Source organism: Danio rerio, chromosome 25 (assembly GCF_052040795.2).
Source record: "Danio rerio strain M-AB ecotype USA chromosome 25, GRCz13ab, whole genome shotgun sequence".
In the NCBI taxonomy this organism is placed as follows: Eukaryota; Metazoa; Chordata; class Actinopteri; order Cypriniformes; family Danionidae; genus Danio; species Danio rerio.
This window is the reverse complement of record NC_141045.1, coordinates 22,448,886-22,467,971: the sequence shown is the minus strand read 5'-3', so window position 1 is coordinate 22,467,971 and position 19,086 is coordinate 22,448,886. Positions and strand designations below refer to the sequence as shown.

General features: G+C 34.5%; 1 protein-coding gene across 4 annotated transcripts in view; it reads left to right on the top strand.

The window, feature by feature from the left end:
- Nucleotides 1-19,086, top strand: part of wnk1a (WNK lysine deficient protein kinase 1a) — a 41,419-nt gene that overhangs the window by 15,278 nt on the left and 7,055 nt on the right. The window contains exons 5-20 of one of the 4 annotated variants that reach the window (XM_087312233.1): nt 389-546; nt 4,864-4,952; nt 6,881-7,100; nt 8,155-8,419; nt 8,932-9,062; nt 11,559-11,642; nt 11,741-11,863; nt 12,043-12,126; nt 14,239-14,318; nt 14,406-14,550; nt 14,672-14,788; nt 15,415-15,528; nt 15,624-15,678; nt 15,759-15,899; nt 15,988-16,700; nt 18,932-19,024. In XM_087312233.1, the coding sequence (XP_087168359.1) occupies nt 389-546; nt 4,864-4,952; nt 6,881-7,100; nt 8,155-8,419; nt 8,932-9,062; nt 11,559-11,642; nt 11,741-11,863; nt 12,043-12,126; nt 14,239-14,318; nt 14,406-14,550; nt 14,672-14,788; nt 15,415-15,528; nt 15,624-15,678; nt 15,759-15,899; nt 15,988-16,700; nt 18,932-19,024 (2,612 nt within the window). Of the gene's footprint in view, nt 1-97; nt 547-4,863; nt 4,953-6,880; nt 7,101-8,154; nt 8,475-8,879; nt 9,063-11,558; nt 11,643-11,740; nt 11,864-12,042; nt 12,127-14,238; nt 14,319-14,405; nt 14,551-14,671; nt 14,789-15,414; nt 15,529-15,623; nt 15,679-15,758; nt 15,900-15,987; nt 16,701-18,931; nt 19,025-19,086 lie in introns of all 4 variants that reach the window. The other 3 variants (XM_087312230.1, XM_087312232.1, XM_087312231.1) reach the window with 3 other exon arrangements.

The window sequence follows — 19,086 nt, the reverse complement described above, 5'->3', positions numbered from 1 at the left end:
CCTGTTTAGGCTAAAAAGTACAAATAAGTTATATATTCATTCTACTTTTTAGAGTCATGTGGTCAGTTCAGGCTATGGAGTGAGTCCTGTGCACCAGTTTGGTTTTTCACATACACATTCTTGCCCTTGAAGGTCTTACACAGAGAAACTTGGGCTTTTTATCATTGCAGTCTAACTGAGGGCAGTTTCCCCTTCCTCTTTTTTTTTTTTTTGTTTTTTTTTTGTTTTACTCTCTATCCCCCTTTTGCTCTCCTTCCCTCTACCTCTCTCTATTCTCGCAGGTTGCTCCGAAGCAGTCTTCAGCGACAACATCATCTTCCTCTCACCTCTTCACAGAGAGGGTGTAATTGGGTACTGAGAGAGTTCTGAACCATTCTTTTAATTTAAGGTACCCCTGAGTTCATGGCGCCTGAGATGTATGAAGAGAAGTATGACGAGTCGGTGGATGTGTATGCCTTTGGGATGTGTATGCTGGAGATGGCTACTTCTGAGTACCCGTACTCCGAGTGTCAGAATGCAGCTCAGATCTATCGCAGAGTCACCAGCGTAAGTCCACATTTCACTGGCGGAGGAGAGAGTCCTCGTGCACTCATCCTCCCCCTTGTTTGCTGCACTGTTTTAGTTTTTTATCACTTTTTGCCCTCTGTGGGGTGTTTCCTTTCTGCTTTTTTCTCACAAAGTGGTAAGTCGGGTTTTTTACCTTTACCAGTAAATCTTGAAGTCATGGTCTCTTACAAAACCAATAATGTTCGGAATAAAACAACCTAATTGAATCAGACCGTAAAAGCCTGTTCACAACCCCGAAAACTATATAGCCACACCAATCCATTATAACAGTCTTGTTTATTATAAGTGCATGCTAGGGCTAGGCGATTTAATAGAAAAATAAATTGAAATTAACATTAAGAATCTATAATCGATTCAGCTTTTTCAGGTCCATTTTTTTTAATTACAGCGTATGGAGTCATGTGACCCAACGGTGTTAAGGCTGATACTTGTGCATCGAACGCATGGATATGGTCCAGCGCAGCCTTCGCGATCTCGTCAATATCGTTTGCACTATATCGACGATAATTGGAAGCTGTGCCAAAGATGCCTTGAGATGGCATATTTTCTATTATCATGTTTAATAAATAATCATAGTGCATGTTTTCTTCAATTATTTTAAAATCAAGTAATTTACCCTTCATCAAAAATCTCTCACTTGTAATATGAGAGCATATTTACCGTACAAGACTTGGTAGTAAACTGTGAGGCCTGTGAGGTTTAGTATTGTTTCGGTCTTTCATCCACAACATGTTAACATTATTTAATGCTGTTGATGACTTTTAATTGTTAGAATATTTTTATAATTATAGAAAATTGGTGTTTATAAAACGTGATAAACTTGATCTATTTTCTTTTTGCCATGACATAGCCATAGAAGCTGAAATGGCAATAAAATTAAAACTCTCTCTCTCTCTCTCTTCTTTTTCTCCCTCTCTCTCTCTCTCCTTTCTCTCTCTCTCTCTCTCTCTCTCTCTCTCTTTCTCTCTCTCTCTCTCTCTTTCTCTCTCTCTCTCTCTCTGTTATCGTCGTTGCCCTAAAATAAATCTTTTGGATAACGGGGTACTGTGGAAATATCTCTAAACATTGCCCCTCGCATAGCTGTGTTGATAAAAAAAATGGTTGACAAAAACGCCAAGATGTGCATAAATTTTGAAAATGTGCATAACTGAGTAGGATAAACCTTTTATTCTATAAGAAAAGATGCGCATAAACTACGATAGAAACTCTTTTACCAAGCAAATTCCAAGTCATGATTTTATTATAAGAGATTTTTTGCTGATGAAAACGTGTGCAAATGGACAAACCAGTTGACTGACCGCATTGTAAAATATCTAAAATGTTGTTTTTCCCTTCTAAAACACCTTAACCAGTTCAGTATTGGTGTTATTATATTAACAATTACCTCCAGAATAATCTATTCATATAATAATGTATTCAGACACCACCACATGTTCATTGCATGTCAGCATTCTGTCTTAGGGCATGACAGCATACTGAGTGAGTAATTTATTAAATAAAAAAAAAAGATTCACAAAACTTGTATCGCAGTAAATTTTTTTGCTTATGATATTTGACATCAGTAATCAGGAAGTGATCATATTGTTCTCCTTGACTCATTGGATAGAAACGCTGCTTTATTCGCACCTCTTATGCGATATTAGCGCACAAAAGACAGTATAGTAGCACATACATTTAATTTGCATTTTTGGATGGAAGCATAGCTAATGACATAATTTTAAAATGTGACCAGGGGCTTGTACCTTGAAGTTAGATTAGATTTAATTTTAGGTACCATAAAGGTAGCTTAGCTCAGATGCTCCATAATCCAAATGGCAACAAAGAGTGATTAAATCCGAGCTGCTTTCGCGTTACCTAAAATTGGTGTAAAATAAACTGAAATTTAAATGTCTAGCCAGCTAATCCAGCATCATGGTACATATCCCAGACATAGGAGAAACAATAATAGTGGATTACAGAGCTGTGTTTGTGTTTCAGGCTCTGTTATATTTATTAGTACTATTACAACAAAACCTGCTAATGCTGCATTAACTGTACGACCAACAGAAACGCATTAACAGTTACCAGTTACACTCTTCAGATATTGTTAGACACTGTTTATGTCTGTACTCAGTTTGCTGAAGTAGGACTTTGTGTGCTCATTGCATTCTTCTGTGATTTTTAGGTTATCCAGCGATTATGCTGTTTTTTTTTTTTTTAATAGTGTCACATATAGGTGGCATAAATATTAGACCTTTTTAACCCAGTTTTTCTGTTTCCAACACAGACATATTTTTGCATGTAAGGACAAATTGAATGAAAAATTTTTTTTTTGCAATCTACAAATGAAAGAAACACGATTGTTGCAATTTGGACATAGTCATATAATTGGTAATGACTGTGAATGTTTTTTATGGATTATTAGAAGAATTGGAAGAAATTATTTAAAAGAATTTTTGCTATTTTATAGTAGTCTGGACATCTGGACTGTTAAATTTAGGGTGCGTTTATGCCGGACAAGTGTGAATCTACTGATTTATCTCTTGTTACTTTCATTCATGCATGCAAGACTAGGGAATGTTATCTGAAACTTGGTCTCAAGTTCACTTCCAACTGAACCGTTGCAATTTCAATTAATTATAAAAACAAAAACAGGTCACATGTTTAAATGAACCAAAAACAGGACATGATGTCACAATTAGGACAATAAACATGACAGAATCCTCACGCAAAACTGTTGCTTGTGATCATAGTCATGCTGTTGCCTAATTCATGCGTTGGGAAATGCATCTATGCAGCAGATCTTCAATTGTGTATATCAGTGGTTCTCAAACTTTTTTCATCAAGTACCACCTCAGAAAAGAATTGTCCCTTCAATTACTACCATAATGAGCAGAATTGAAATACAGTAGCGTAGTAGGCCCAATGAAGCAGCGACAGCACTGCACAGTTCAAAAACGAGGCAGATTAATTTCTATTATTAAAAATAGTTATTATTGTCAGCCACTTTAAACATTATAAATAGTTTGAACAATAACACTTAACTGTGCTTGTATGTAAAAGACAAACAAGCAAGCAAACAAACAAAAATAAGAATAAAACGACAACGTTTAAATTAAAATATGCTTTTAAAAGTAAAAAAATGAAAGTTTACTGTTCTTAAATGTGAAGCATTACCATTGTAGCCAATTCATCAACACCTGGAAATTTGCCTGGAACTTAGAAATATAGGCTATAAATGTCATCATATTTATATATAAATAATTTTTGATAAATTTTGAAATATATGTAGCATGTACATATGACATTTGATTTCTCCACGTACAACTAGAAGTAAGCCCACTTATCACTAGTGGTACATGTACCACAGTTTGAAAACCACTGGTGTATATAATTGAGGGGATTCCTGCTTCTTTATTAGCTTTTCATTTTTAATAGTTGTGTTCACAAGTACTCAACAAACTGTGCGTGCTATGTACACGTATAAAAGAAACGCATTTTTCACTGTTATCAACATCCAGTTGTTCCAAACCTGTTTAAGTGTCTTTTTTTCTGTTGAACACAAACTAAGAAAATCTTAAGACTGTTGGAAACCGGTAGTCATTGACTTCCACAGAAGTTTTCTTCAATGGCTTCTGGTATTTTCCTTTTGTGTTAAGTAGAAAAAAAAACTCATAGATTTGCAATGACTTGAGGGCGAATAAATGGTATCTCTTTCAGTTCTGTCACAAGATGTACTTCATGTTTTTTATTGTATATTTAGTTACAATCTTACAAATAATGGTGTGAATACTAGGTGAAATAGGACCAAATGGATTTTTATTATTTTTTTGGTTCAGACAAAACAAGCCAACTGAGCCAAACTTTTAAGTATAAACACAATTTATAAAATTATGTTTTATTATTATACTTATTGTAATTTGTGCAAAGGTGCTTTAATAAATTAAAATCAAAGAGGACATCACACAATTTTTTTCATTCTACTTTACAAACACGCAAGATGGGGGTGTTTGACCATCGTGCCTGCATCTTGTGCATACGGGCTTATTTTAACAGATTGCAGTTTTGCTTTGAAAAGCATGCGACACAGGCAGTGGAATGCTCCTGCCTTTTTTACTTTTTACTGTGAGTCATGTGTAAGATGCAGCCAAAGATACAAGACAAGCCCATAAAGTGTGTTTACATTGAAAAAAAGGAATAGGAATTGATCTCTAATTGGTTAAAAATATAGACAACTTTTAGAAAATCCAGCCCCACTTATAAAATCTTCACTTGTTTATGCATATTATTTGATTGTTTCCTGTGCTGTGTTCACAGGGGGTGAAGCCTGGCAGTTTTGACAAAGTGGCAATTCCAGAGGTGAAGGAGATCATTGAGGGTTGCATTCGTCAGAATAAAGATGAGAGGTGTGTTGACATTCACTGAATGTGACATTCTAGATGTCACAGTGTCTTATGGTCTAGTTTCCGCAACCTTTTTTTTTTTTTTTTTTCACTGGAAAGTTATGGTGTGATGCAGTTGCAGCCTCAATCTTTTCTTCATTTGTCACATGAAATATTGTTTTTTCTTTTACCTTAGGTTTGTTTTAAAAAAACCGTAAAGAGTTAGTTAAATTAAAATTGTTATTACACCAAAACAAATCTTCAAAACAGCACAAAAGTATTGTTGTAGCTTAATATTATAAATATTTGATTGATATTGTCTGTTTTGAAAATGTTTTTTGGTACTTTTCTGGACTTTGAACAAGTCAGGAACTTACTAGGGAAGATATTTTTCTTAATAATGATTTTTTAATAGAAAGGAAATGTTTGAGAGATGAATAAGGGTTTGTACAATTTACATCCTGCTAGACTCTGGGAGTTTTAATGCTTTATTTAAGATCATAATTTGCATGCTTAGTCAGACACATAAAATATTATTTTATTAAGTCTGTTTTTTGGGGGGTATGGCCGAGTTGTCAGTTTTCATATTGGTGTGCTTGAGTTGGCTCATTGGAAGAGGGATTACATTTTTGGATAGAAAAAAAGGGAATGAGAACACCATATGCTGTAAATGTCTAGGATTTTACTTAAATGTAAGCATTGTTTTATGGTAGCAGTTTTGTGTATTTTGTATAATTTGGTTTGTCTCAATTTATAAATGTATAGTTACATTTAAGTACATATGTATAACTTTTTTTTAAACAAGGTTGTTTCTTTTATTTATGCATTGTATTGATTTTATTTATACATGTTTTTAAAATAATAGTTCACCTCAATTTATGTGAGTGGTGGGCAAACTTTTTAGACTCGAGGGCCACATCAAGTTTTGCAAACCATGTGAAGGGCCACATGTCAAATCCTTCAAAAAAATAACTTCTATTTATAGTGGCAGTATGCATGGAACATTTAAAATCGAACAGAAATGTGTCACATTAACACATTTTTTATAGTTATTATTGAGTCATATTTACAAGTCAAATTAAGTTGCACTGCTATTTATATTTACTTATCAATCATCATAATAAAATAATCCCTTATAAAATATAATAATGATCATAACAATAATAATAATCATTTTTACAGTGGAGAATAGAAAAGATATTGTCTGATCGAAAAAAAATCTCATATTAACGCATAAAATAATTTGAATGTTTGCATGAAAAATGGCAACTTGCGTTGTAGTCTTTACTCTTTAACAGCAATACTCTTTTGGCATATTAGACAGCGCTTTCTGTCCGATAATGGTGAAGTATTTTGTTGTCCATTCTCCCTAAACACACAACATTCAGAGTCAACTTTTCTTGTCTTTTTTTTTTTTTTTGCCTGACTCCTTTTCAGTCATTAACGGTCGTGTGCATTTTAATATTTGAGAGTGTGTTCTAATTTTACTGGTTTCGCTAACTGTACCGCGTGCAATACTGCTATGAAATGGTGTTCACTTGTATTGCATCAATAATTTTCTAATTCTGAAACCAAACCCTTACTCAGAAGCAGCATTTCAAAAACTATTTAACGGGCTGTAGTTTGGTCACCTCTGATTTAAATAGTTATTTATTTACCCTGAAGTTGTTCCAAAGCTGTTTGAGTTTCTTTTTTCTGTTGAACGGTAAAGCAGATAACAAACAGTTGAAAATTTCCATGGTATTTTTTTGTGCTATGGAAATCAATGCTATTGTCAAATTTTGTTACAAACATTCTTCAAAATATCATGTTTTGTACAGGTTTAAAACGACATGAATAAATATGTGAATTTTAATGTTAAGATGAACTATGCCTTTAAGTCCTAAATTTGATCTTGTTTTGTTTAATCAATTGATTTCCATTATCATTTTTTTTCCATCTTCATTTTTTAGGTACTGCATCAAGGATCTCCTAAGCCATGCCTTCTTCCAGGAGGAGACTGGAGTTCGTGTAGAACTGGCTGAGGAGGATGATGGAGAGCTTGTGGCTATAAAATTGTTGCTGCGCATTGAGGATGTTAAGAAACTTAAAGGCAAATACAAAGAGAATGAAGCCATCGAGTTTTCCTTCGACTTGGATAAAGACGTCCCAGATGATGTGGCTCAAGAAATGGTAATATTCCTATTTCTGTTCTGTTCCATCCAAATAGAGCTGCATGATTCTGGCTAAAAAGAGAATCGCAAATTTTATTTTTTTATTTTTTTATTTTTTGCTTAAAATAAAGATCATGATTTTCTCACTGTTCTGTAGATGTAAAATAAAGGTATGGTAAAAACAAACATATGGTAAAACATCAATAATAGTATTATGTGTAGTTCTAATGGTTTCTATGATAATTCTATTCTACTTATAATAATTCTAATGTTGAATTATTATGTTTGAGATATATGCTTGCAATCTGTCATTGACCACATTATTAGACAATTTTATTCACTGGTAATATTGGACATTTGTCATTATCAGATTATATTCAACAACATATAGGCTAGAGTATGTATACTGACACTGTAAACATTTACAGATTATTTAAATGAAGTGCTCGCTTTCGGTTTCATTTTGACTGCTAAGTGCTGTTCATACTTTGCGCAACTCTCAAACGATCGCTCTGTACCACAAACTGAATGTTATTTACAACTTTATTATATGTTATTCACAGCCTGTGCAGGTTCAGTTCACTAAAATAGACCCTCCCGAGTCTATTAATAAAGCGTGCGCCCGCCCTGTCTTACGGTCAGCAGCTCACGTCACGTGTGATTTCCCGGCCGCGAATACAGCATTATATGAAGACAAAAAGGACATTTTTGGGGTGAATTATACCATATAAATACAGTATTTGACTTTTTCAACACCATTTGGAGGTGTCCATTTCGCTGAGCAACATATTTGAAACGATGAAAAGACTTGTGTGGCCGCCTTATCTTCTCTCCTGAACTTGAAAATATGATTGGCAGAATCGTACAAATGCTGGATTAAGATCGTCTAGGGGGTCGAATCGAGATCACGATCTTTTTTTGATTAATTGTGCACCTCTACATCTAAAGATTCAAAATCGTTTTAAATTGACCTCATTGGTTTTTTGTTTTATCACGTTGACATTTTATGTTGTTATTACTAGGTAGTTGACGTTTAATTACACTTATTTTCACGTAACCGTTTTTTATTCTAGGTTGAATCAGGCTACATTTGTGAGGGTGACCACAAAACCATTGCAAAGGCCATAAAGGACAGAGTGTCCCTGATCTCCCGTAAGAGAGAGCAGAGAAAACTGGTGAGAGAAGAACAGGAAAAAAGGAAGATGGAGCAGGAGAATGACGCCGCCCAGCAAACTAACCCCACAGTCAAGTCCCCTGGTTCTGCTCTGGCCTCAGTCATAATGGAGTCTGAAGAAGCAGAAACAGACCAGCACCAGCAGCCTGGAGCCTCTGCTTCTGGTTAGTGTCACACAAGTGACACCTTTTTTTTGCTCTGGGCCTTTTGGTAATGACTGTGTTTGCAGTTAATAATAATATTAAATGCAAGTGTCTGTTAATGTTTTAGACTCTTTTGGAGAAAAACAAAATCTTAATATGGGATATTTTATTTAGTGGACAAGATATATTAATATTATTTAAATACATAAAGTAATTTAATCATCATAGATAAAGTGATCATGCTAAATTGTAACATTTTTAAATGACTGGCTGAAAATAGGTTAAATTCAGTAGTTTGAAGGACAGTTAGATCCTTGAATAGTCTCTAAAATCCCATTAAATATTTTTTGATTAAATCTGCTTGACAAAAGTTTTTGGTATGCAAATTATTATAACACGGAATGGTACTTTTCTGGGCGTCATCAGTAAATGATTTTCTCTTTAAATTTTTTCGCTACTGATTAAATTACTAATTAAACAGTAAATATCATATTTTATGAAATATGCTGTTAAATTCTTGTCTTTCTTCACAGCTGTAGGGTTTGTGGATCCTCAAAGTTCAGTGACCATCCTCGAGGCTCATCCTGTCCAGCCAAACACATCTTTCAGCACCACACAGCCTGATCCGCAGCCACAGCACACAATTATACGTCCACAAAGCATGGTGAGCCACTTCCTGTCTGTTTTGTTTTCTATTTAGATTTTTTTAAAATAGATAAATCATATTAGTCTGAAAACAAATCACTATATTTGATCTTTCATGCTAACTAGTATTGTCAAAAGAATTATGTGCATCACAAATTGCATTCTTGTTCACTATTCTATGCCATTTTGTAGTATAAATAGCAAATTAACTTATTTGACCACTATAAGTGTAAAATGTTGAACACTTTATGCACTCAACAGTCATGAGCTATAAGGTTGGATTATGTCCAATCAAAATTTAAACGTTTGTTATTTGGTAATGTTGTTAATTTGCTAACCATTAATCTGTCACCTTGTAAATGATTTAAATAAAATATTAGTATTTCATTTGAGATGACTTTAAACTCATACAGTACACAGTTTAGTGTATAAGGGTATACACACTTAGTGTAAAGGTGTACATTGAGTCATTTGGCAGACAACTAATATTTCACTGAGTGTTAATTAAAGCATAGTTTTCATCTGTATGCTTGTTTTGTTGTATTAATTTGTGTTATTAGTTGGTATTTTTTAATACTGAGCGTTGACTTGAATTCAATGTTTATATAATTGTAAATACAATTTAGAATGCTACATGGCATAATTTATTAGATGCATGGTTCAAAGTCATGAAAATGATTTTTTAGTCAAGACTGTGAAAATGTTGGCAGGGCAAGTAAACAACTGGCCTGACTTGACCGAAAATAAAAATCCAGGCAACTGAAAAAAATAAGCGCAATAATATATACATTTAAAAAAACAGGGCTGTTGAATGCTTCATTTTGATTGGCTGATGAATGTTTTAAGGCAGAGGTGTTCAAACTCGGACCTGGAGAGCTGGTGTCCTGCTGAGTTTAACTCTTAGGGCTCTATTTTGACGGTCTATGCGCAAAACGTAGGGCGCAAATGCTTTCAGGGCGTGTCAGGACGCGTTTTTGCTAATTTAAGGACGGGAAATCTGCCTTGCGCTTGCGTTTTGTGTCTTAAGAATAAACCAATTGGAGTCTCATTTCCCATTTCCTTTAAGAGTCAGCTGCGTCGCGCCAAGAGCGCATTCACTATTTACAGGAAGCAAAGTAAGTCTAAGTGGAAAAAATGAGCATTTCACAAGCAAACAGTTAACAGTTTTTTAACAGAAAACTGTTAAACAGAGCATCTACTGCGTAAGAATGAGAGATAATGGATCACTTTTGCTCTTGGATAGGGACACCTTTACGCACATACATCAATTAGTCTATAAATAAATACTTTTGTTTGTTAAGCGCAAATATTCGTTTCAAAACTATTTCTAAATTCAGTTCTAATTTCCAGCAAACGAATAAATGAATAATAATAGCAAAATGTGCTCAAAAACCTGAGTTATATCCTAAAACACATGCTGCGCCCCATATGGTCTAAAACCTGACAGGTGGGCAAATCTAAGCTTGTTTTTAATAAAACAAATATACATATGGATATAATAAATAATACTGCTAATAATAATAACATTAAACAAAAGCAAATTGTTATGAATGAGCTGAAAAAGCCACCCGAGATGAAGAAGACATAAAAGCAGTGGTTTTTCATATTTATGTAGGCTAGAAAATAATATGTTTTGTAATATTTTAATCCTTTATATTTATATCCTATATCTATTTTTATTATATCCTATATATATCCTTAATATTTAAATTTTTTCATATGTAGATATTTGCCTATTGCTCTCTTGTGCGTATTAAGCAGTGCGTAAGCGAGGCGCAACTCTGCACCAGAGTTTAGACCGGGTTAGTTTTGGTCTAATGAAAAATCTATTATAGTTTCCTAAAATAGCAACGCGCCAGCGGTCCGCCTCAGAACGCCTTACTTTTTAGACCAGAATGCCTATGGGCGCAAAAATGAGCGCTTATGCATTTGCTATTTAAACAGCGCAGCGCAACGCCTCAAAACGACTCTTGCGTCAAGCTGAAACTACCAAAAGACTATTGCGTCGCGTCTTGCGCCACACTGTGCTGGGTGTATGATAGGGCCCTAACTTGCTTCAACACACTTACCAGGAAACTCTAGCATAACTAGTAAGAGCTTGATTACCTGGTTTAGGTGTGTGGTTAGGATTGAAGCTAAACTTTCCAGGACACCGGCCCTCCAGGCAGGTCTTCCATATTACTACACTGAAAATGTCAGTTAAATATATACTTCTATATATAAATGACATATAATCTGTGTGTGTGTGTGTGTGTGTGCGCGTGCGTGCGTGCGTGTGTGTGTGTGTATATATATATATATATATATATATATATATATATATATATATATATATATATATATATATATATATATATATAAAAGTATATATTTTTTTCTTTTAAACTAAAGTTGTTTTATTATTTCTCTATGGTTTCCAAAATTGTATTGGGTGTCACTGTTTTTATGGTATCTAATTAAAGTTGGAAATTCCATTATGTGACAACACTAATGCTAAAACATTTCTTCTCAACAGTCGCAGCACCCAGTCCAGGCCCCTCTGCAGCAGCCGAGCAGTACTTTGACCCTGGGCCCCGTCCCCCAGACTTCTCCACCTCAGGTACACTTCCTGTGATCCTTAACACGACAAAAACAGTTTTCTTCATGGATTTGTTAAACATGAACCAAAGTTGCATAAACTCTTTTAATATATCATAGGTGATCGGTCAAACAGCCTCTCTGCCCTCTACTGTTCAATCTATTGTCCCGCTGCAGTACCGTCAGCCACCTCAGGATGGAATCACACTACCTCAATCCCTGCCCAGCGCTCAAGTCTTACAGGTACAGAATGAATTGTGCCCTCTGGTGGTTGGCTTTATGTCTCCAATTGGGCTGCATGTTGCTTGATGAATGTGTCCAACTTCTTGGCCATTCATGCATTAATGCCATTGTGTGTGTTTTTTTTTTTTTTTACTTTTCAATTCTTTCTTACATGCTGACTGTTCTTACATGCTTGTCAGATATGGGCATGTCAACTCAGCCCTCCTGTTTTCTCACCACCTCCAAATGCCGAACAGCTCTATTTTCTATATCAGGCCTGTCAGGTACTAGATGTGCCTAACACTGTGGTGTGTGTGAAATAGTGGTTCACCAGTGTGGGTTTTTAGTGCTGGTGGCTAATAAAAAGTTTTTTTTTCTGTATATTAAAATAATATAGATTAGTGATGTACTGTATAGCTATGGAACACATTAAAACACTTCTGTTTCTCTAAATTAGCAGCTTATATTTTTCATATTAAAGCCTGTTTTATTCTGTATACTACTGCTGACATGTATTCCAAGTTTCAAATTAAAGGATTGTTTTTTTGCATTAGATAAAAAGTGCAGTTTCTTCAGTTATTATTTTTTATATAATTTCTTAGGCAAGGCAATACCAATGCTTTAACTTCAGAAAAAAAACAATTGACTTTTGACAAACTGTCATTCTGAAAAACTAATGCTCTTAAAGGTGCAGAAGTGATCTTCCACAATGCTACAATGATCTTCCCCTGCTGTCTATAGCCACGCCTCCTTAAACACGAGCACAGCAAAAGAACCCTTTCTCATGTGTTAAAAGCAACTAGTGCTTGTCCGGCGGCTTGCAAGCCAAACTGCGGATCTGCGTACAAAAGGCTGCGCAGTTGTTCAAATTTGCATTTGCTGACAGACAGATAGGGCTACTTATCGAAATTATGAGAGATGTCGGTCTGACTTTTTAATTGGTTGAACATTTTCTAGTTTTATGCCTTACCCAAACTATAAAAATACATATAAATACATTTAGATCATTTACTTTAATCATTACTATTAGACTGTGAAGAGACTTTCAACCAGCACAACAAAAAATGCTTCTGAAGACAATCATCTACTACACCTTTAAAATAACAGTAATGACATTTTTGGTTGAATTTTGGAAGAAATGTTATTAGAACTCTATAGGGCTGCACCATATTGAAAAACTGACATAGCATATACACGTGTGTGTGTGTGAGTGCGTGCATATATATACACAGTTGAAGTAACAATTATTAGCCCCCTTGAATTACACAAAGTAATCCACAAATCATGTGTACTGAACTGATTCCTGGTTAATTGTAATCCCAACATGACATTCCAGATCCTGCGGATGTGATTATTGCAGATGCGTACATTGCAATGTCGATACTAAAACGAAATGTTGTGCAGCCCTAGAACTTCATATATTAAAACATAATGCTTCTGATGTTTATTACACATCATTTACTCAATCCCAAATATAATAATTTCAGAGGAACTGAGAATTCATAACTGGTCTTTTAATGTTTTCCATAGCTTTACGTGTTATTATTGTTTTAAATTAGTTTTCACTGGCAATGAAAATTGTAGTAAAGGTAGTTTTTAGTAAATATTTAGTAAAAAAAAATATTGTCTTGTTCTATAGTTATAGGTTGGTATTTTTCTTTTATAATTTATATAAAAATAATTTACGCTCATCAAGTGAGTAGTTATTTGATAAAGCAGTAGAAAAAATAATGTAAATATTAAAAATTTACATTTGTTTTCCATTTAAATAAATTAAATTCATTCAAATTTAGTTAAGATCAGTTTTAGAAGCCATAACTTGTCTTAATTTTCTTCAGAAATTATTTGAATAAGAAACATTTCTGTCAATGCCTTAAACAGTTTTGTTTTCAGTATTCTTTAGTGTAAAATTTTCTTTTACCTAATTTAATGCAATTTCTTTCAAAAAAAGTTTTTTATTTTTTTTAATTTGTTAAATTCTGAGAAAACTGTTAAAAATTGTGATGTTCATACTTATTTTCTTCAATATCCTATATAGAAGCAGTTTGCCATAAATAAAAGTAATAATTTCATAAAAACTGACCTCAAACTTTTGAAAAGCCAGTGTCTGTGCCTTTTACAGTCAATTTATTTTTAGATATATATATGTAGACATTACAATGGCTTTCCCCTTACCCTCTGCTTCAGATCTATCTTCCTGTTGTCACCAATGCTAGTTTAGCTTCCTGTTACCCAAAATTCCCCCAAGTCTTGTCAATATACCTGGCTTCAGATTTCTTCATAAGCCAGCAATGTACAACTACAGCTTTTTTTCAACAAAAATCATCTACTCCCTATGATTGTTTATGTAAAACTGTGATTTTAAAACTGAATTTGAACATGTAATTTCTTTACAGGCACCACTAAGTGTGTCCCAATCACAACCAGTAGAGCAGACACAACCTCAAACATCTCTGGTTCCTGCCTCCACAGAAAGGTGAAACCTGTTTTAAAAATCCACATGAATGAATATTGAGGTTCCAGTTGAGAGAACTTGAGTTAATTTAGTTTTTTTTCCCTTCAGTGGACACTCTGATCCGGCATCTGGTCTAAGCGATGGGAATGAGGGGAGACACGAGGGTCGCTCTATGAAACGACCCCAACGCCGTTCTGTACGCAGCCGCTCGCGTCATGAAAAAACAGCTAAGGTCAAGCTCAATGTGCTAAATGTAAGTTACTCACAAATCTGATTGGTCTATAATGTTGGCATTACATTATAATGATTAACTGATTATAAGCACAGCATATAAGTACATATTAAAATGTAGTCCGGTTGTTCTGTTTTTATAGATTTCTAATATTGGAGACAGAGTCGCTGAATGTCAGCTGGAAACCCACAACAGAAAGATGGTCACATTCAAGTTTGATCTGGATGGGGATAATCCTGTAGAAATCGCTGAAATTATGGTAAAACTTTTGCATACTTTTATTTTTTTCAGCATAGTGGATTAGGCTGGGAACCTTATCAATCAAACAGTTGTTGATGATCATAACCATTAATTACCCCATTTGTTATATTATTATTTTATAATTAATTTTGTTTTAATTTTCGTTTGTTTAGCAATTTATTTGGTAATATATTGGTTTCCATTGTCCAGGATGCTCAACGTTAAATAATCATTTAGGTGGCATTTACTCTCCAAGACTTTGACACATTAGATGTTTTGTCCCACATGTTTTCCAATTTTTTTGAGGGTAAAAAATGTTTTATCAATTTTGCATCTTACACATTTTAAATATAAAATGATCAATGATATTTCTCAATTTCCTTCCACTGAAGAAATATTAGGCAGAGCTTAAATTAAAAACTATAATCATAACTGTCAAATGTCTTTGGGGAAAATTATTTGTTGTGTAACATTTTTTTCCTGTTTATACTGTTATACTGTTTACGTATATGATCTATATACCTAAATATTTGAATCACAGTGACCATTTTAATAATAGCTTGTCTGAAGAATTATTTGTTTTTCCACCCTTAATAGAGGGGCAAAATTTATTTCTAAAGTTATAAATTGTTTTTTTTTTATCAGGTCAAAAGTGATTTTATTTTGGAGAGTGAACGAGAGTCCTTCATAGAACAGGTTCAGCTGGTCATTCAGAATGCAGATCAGAAAGGAAAAGCTCCCCAAAATAGCCAAACTCAGGTATGAGCTATGATTTTCAAATAAAAAGTACAAATTTACAAAAGTCGTATATCATTTGAGAACTTGAAATTAAAAATGTTCCCATAACATCTCAGGTGATCAGTAATTCGAGCCAACAAGTACCTGAAATTTTAACATCCAGTGTGCCTGGTAAGTGTACACCTGACAGTGATGTTTTTACATTTAATTCACTCGCATCATTTATATTTCACACTCTCTACATTTAACAGGTATGCCACCTAGCTTAGCAGCACAGGTTGTACATTCAGCAGGCAGGCGCTTCATAGTCAGCCCCGTGCCTGAAGCACGACTTCGGGAGCCGTTGTTTGGTACTCCCTCAGCAAACACATCATTTGAAGATACGGCACCAGGTATGATTTACATATCCTCAGAAAAGCAATTCTTAAATATAATTTCAAACATTCAGACTGATTTTTATCTATGAATTCCCTTCTCCAGCACCTGATCCAACATCAGCCAGCAGTGCTCCGCAGGACCAAGCCAACTTTGCCTCTGATTCAAACCAAATTTCTGTGGTACCACCGACACCTGGAGATCTTGCCCCAGAGAGCTCCATTCCACCTACTTCTCAATCACCATACCAGAATCCTGTCCCATCATCCACTGCAACTTTGACTGTGACCACCACTCAAGTAAGCACTCCAACACCAACTACCACTCCGCAACCTATAACAGGGAGGACGTCTCCTTCACCAGCCCCAACAGAACCACCAGCAGCACGTCGTATGTCACTTCCCAGCCCATCCCAGACACCTCAAATTGCTCCAGGAGAGAGTAATGGCTTGGATCAAGCACAAGCCTCAAATCAGCAAGTAACTCAACCGAGTGCAACCGGAGATAGTGAGAGCGACGTACAGGGGAAACCACCTGGAATTGAAGACATTCATGCTCTAGACCAAAAGCTGCGCTCCCTTTTCAAGGACTCATCCCAGAACTCTTGCAGCCAACCTGACGGGTCTGGAGAGACTTCCACAACCTCTCCACCCAACACCATAAGCACTAACACTCCTGGCTTTGTCTCTGGTGTGACGCCTTCTAGTTTGTCGCTCAATTCCAGCGGGAACTTTGCACCTGGTGCTTTCGCCTCCATTGGTACTCCTACAAGCTACACCCAGACACCATCTACCGACCAGTCCCCTCCAAGGCCACAGGTGTGGGGGAAAAGCTGCTTATTTTGCATGTATGCTAGGGATGCGGCAAAAATTTAAATTCTAGATACAATTAGCCAAAAACTGAAATAGCTTTGTAATATTATTTATTACTTTATGAAATAATCAAAGGTAATTTTGTAAGACATTTTACATTTAACTTTAATTTCCTTGTGTTTAAAAACAGTGTAATTTATGAACAAAAAAATTTAATTAGAGAGGCGTCAAGATCTATTTTACATAAAAATGCTGGTTAAAGATTCTGACAGTATGATAATCTTGGATAAAAATATCACGATTTGACTGTATTGATTAATTCTTTTAAAATGTCTGGGTTAAAAAAAAATACTTTTTCCCCATTGAACAAAATATATTTTATTTTAAGAAACATTTTAAAATATTTTGGCTTAATTCACACTTTATTTTTATAAATCTGACTATCTTCATCTTCAAAAACACAGATTTCATAACAACTCGAAAAGGCATCTTTGGATAACTGTCTTTTCTTTGGATATAAAGTCATGGCACTGTTCAGGTCTAAAGCATGCTTGTATGTTGATGTATAAGTGACTTTTTTTTTTAAACAATTTCTGAATCGTGGGCTGAGCAGTAGCTTTTCATTTGGAGGCTCCTTTTGCTGTAGATAATGCGGCCCTAAAAAACCTAATGATATATTCAAAAAACACAATAAAAAACAGACATATACCTTTTGGTACAGTATAAAAAAATGTTTGCAATTTCAAAACCTTCACTTTTCCAAACTGCGGTAAACCTTGAAACCGGTTATCATCTCATGCCAACTGTGCACTCTGCTGCTCATGCGCTTTGGTCGATGTAGCAACAAACCATCTAAGTGAGCGAAATTAATGGCTGTTATAGCACAGTGCTTTCCGCATGTGGTGTGAAAGCTCCTTTTCGCCCCCAAAAACAAAAATGTTTATTTTATTTCCTCAAATTTTACATATAAACATGCAGTTAATTTTTGTTATACGGTATACACCACTTAAAGTTTTGTGTTTTACTTAAAATTTGTACAAAAGCTTTAAGTGCAGTTAATATTTGGTCATGTTATACATACAATTCTACAACAGTACATACAAGTTCCTCAAGTTCCTTCTCAAAATACAGAATACACCATTAGTGTGATTTAATGCACTAAAATAAGAAAATTCCATATCAATGGCTGCCCATGTATATTTAGTAATACATACTTTTTTTGCTATTATTATCCTTCAACACTTTTTTTGTGTCCGTCCAATAGAAACAAACATCCATGAACGACTAAGTAGTGGACAATCATCTTTCGTTTACCTGTTTCATACTGCTCGTTCTGTACACGAGAATTGTCAAAACTCCCACAGACAGTCTCACATGCTCTGCAGACCCACAGAGATGCACCTTGTTGCGTCCAGCCGGGGTTTCTAAATCTTCTAAAATGTCCGGGATTTAGTGTTGCTTTTTGCTTTGTCGTTAATTTTATGTGCACAGCCACATGATATGAAATAATTAATTATTTAATCTAAACGACTCAGAAGAACTTTACTAAATACTCGAAGAGGACGAAATCTAAATTGGCTACAGAATATTTGTACACCATGAGTAATATGTAATCAACTCATTTGTCATATTTAAATAATCTACACATTTTATTCTTGTAATTATTAGATTTTTTAGAGATATTATCTGTTTTTATTTATTTCTCATTTGCTCTATCTATTATTAATTTCATTGGTAATATATATATATATATATATATATATATATATATATATATATATATATATATATAACTATTTTATACATCTAAAATGCTTTGGCAATACTGTACAAAATGTCATGCAAATAAAGCAACCTAAACTTGAATGAGGGATTGAAAGAAGCAGATTTGACCTGTCAGTGAGTGCACATGGCTCCTGAATAACATAAAAAAGAAATAGTGGATTTTTATTTAATTCAACAGTCTTTAAAAAAAGCTTTAACCCATTGAAAGAGAAAGTTTAAAACGGATAATAATACAACGTGTTAAAAAACAAATTATGTTTTGTTTGTTGAATATTAACTTATAACTAATTGACTATTTATGTGCTGTGGGTAAGAGGTGTATTTCAATCTGGCTACCACCACAAGTATATTTCAAACCTGTGGGAAGCACTGCTATTCTTATGTTAAAAATGCTGTCTGTCATATCGACATATTGTCACTTAATATATTGTCATTTTTTTTTCTCTTTAAAGATTGCTGTTGGTGTAACTCAACCAGATGGACACAACAGTACTGAGGAGAAAGAGCCACAACTTGAGAAAGCTTTCCAACTTGGCCGATTTCAGGTAGCTTTATAGACTTCTCAGAGTTACCTGAGGGCTCCGGTGACCTGAAAATAAATTTCAAG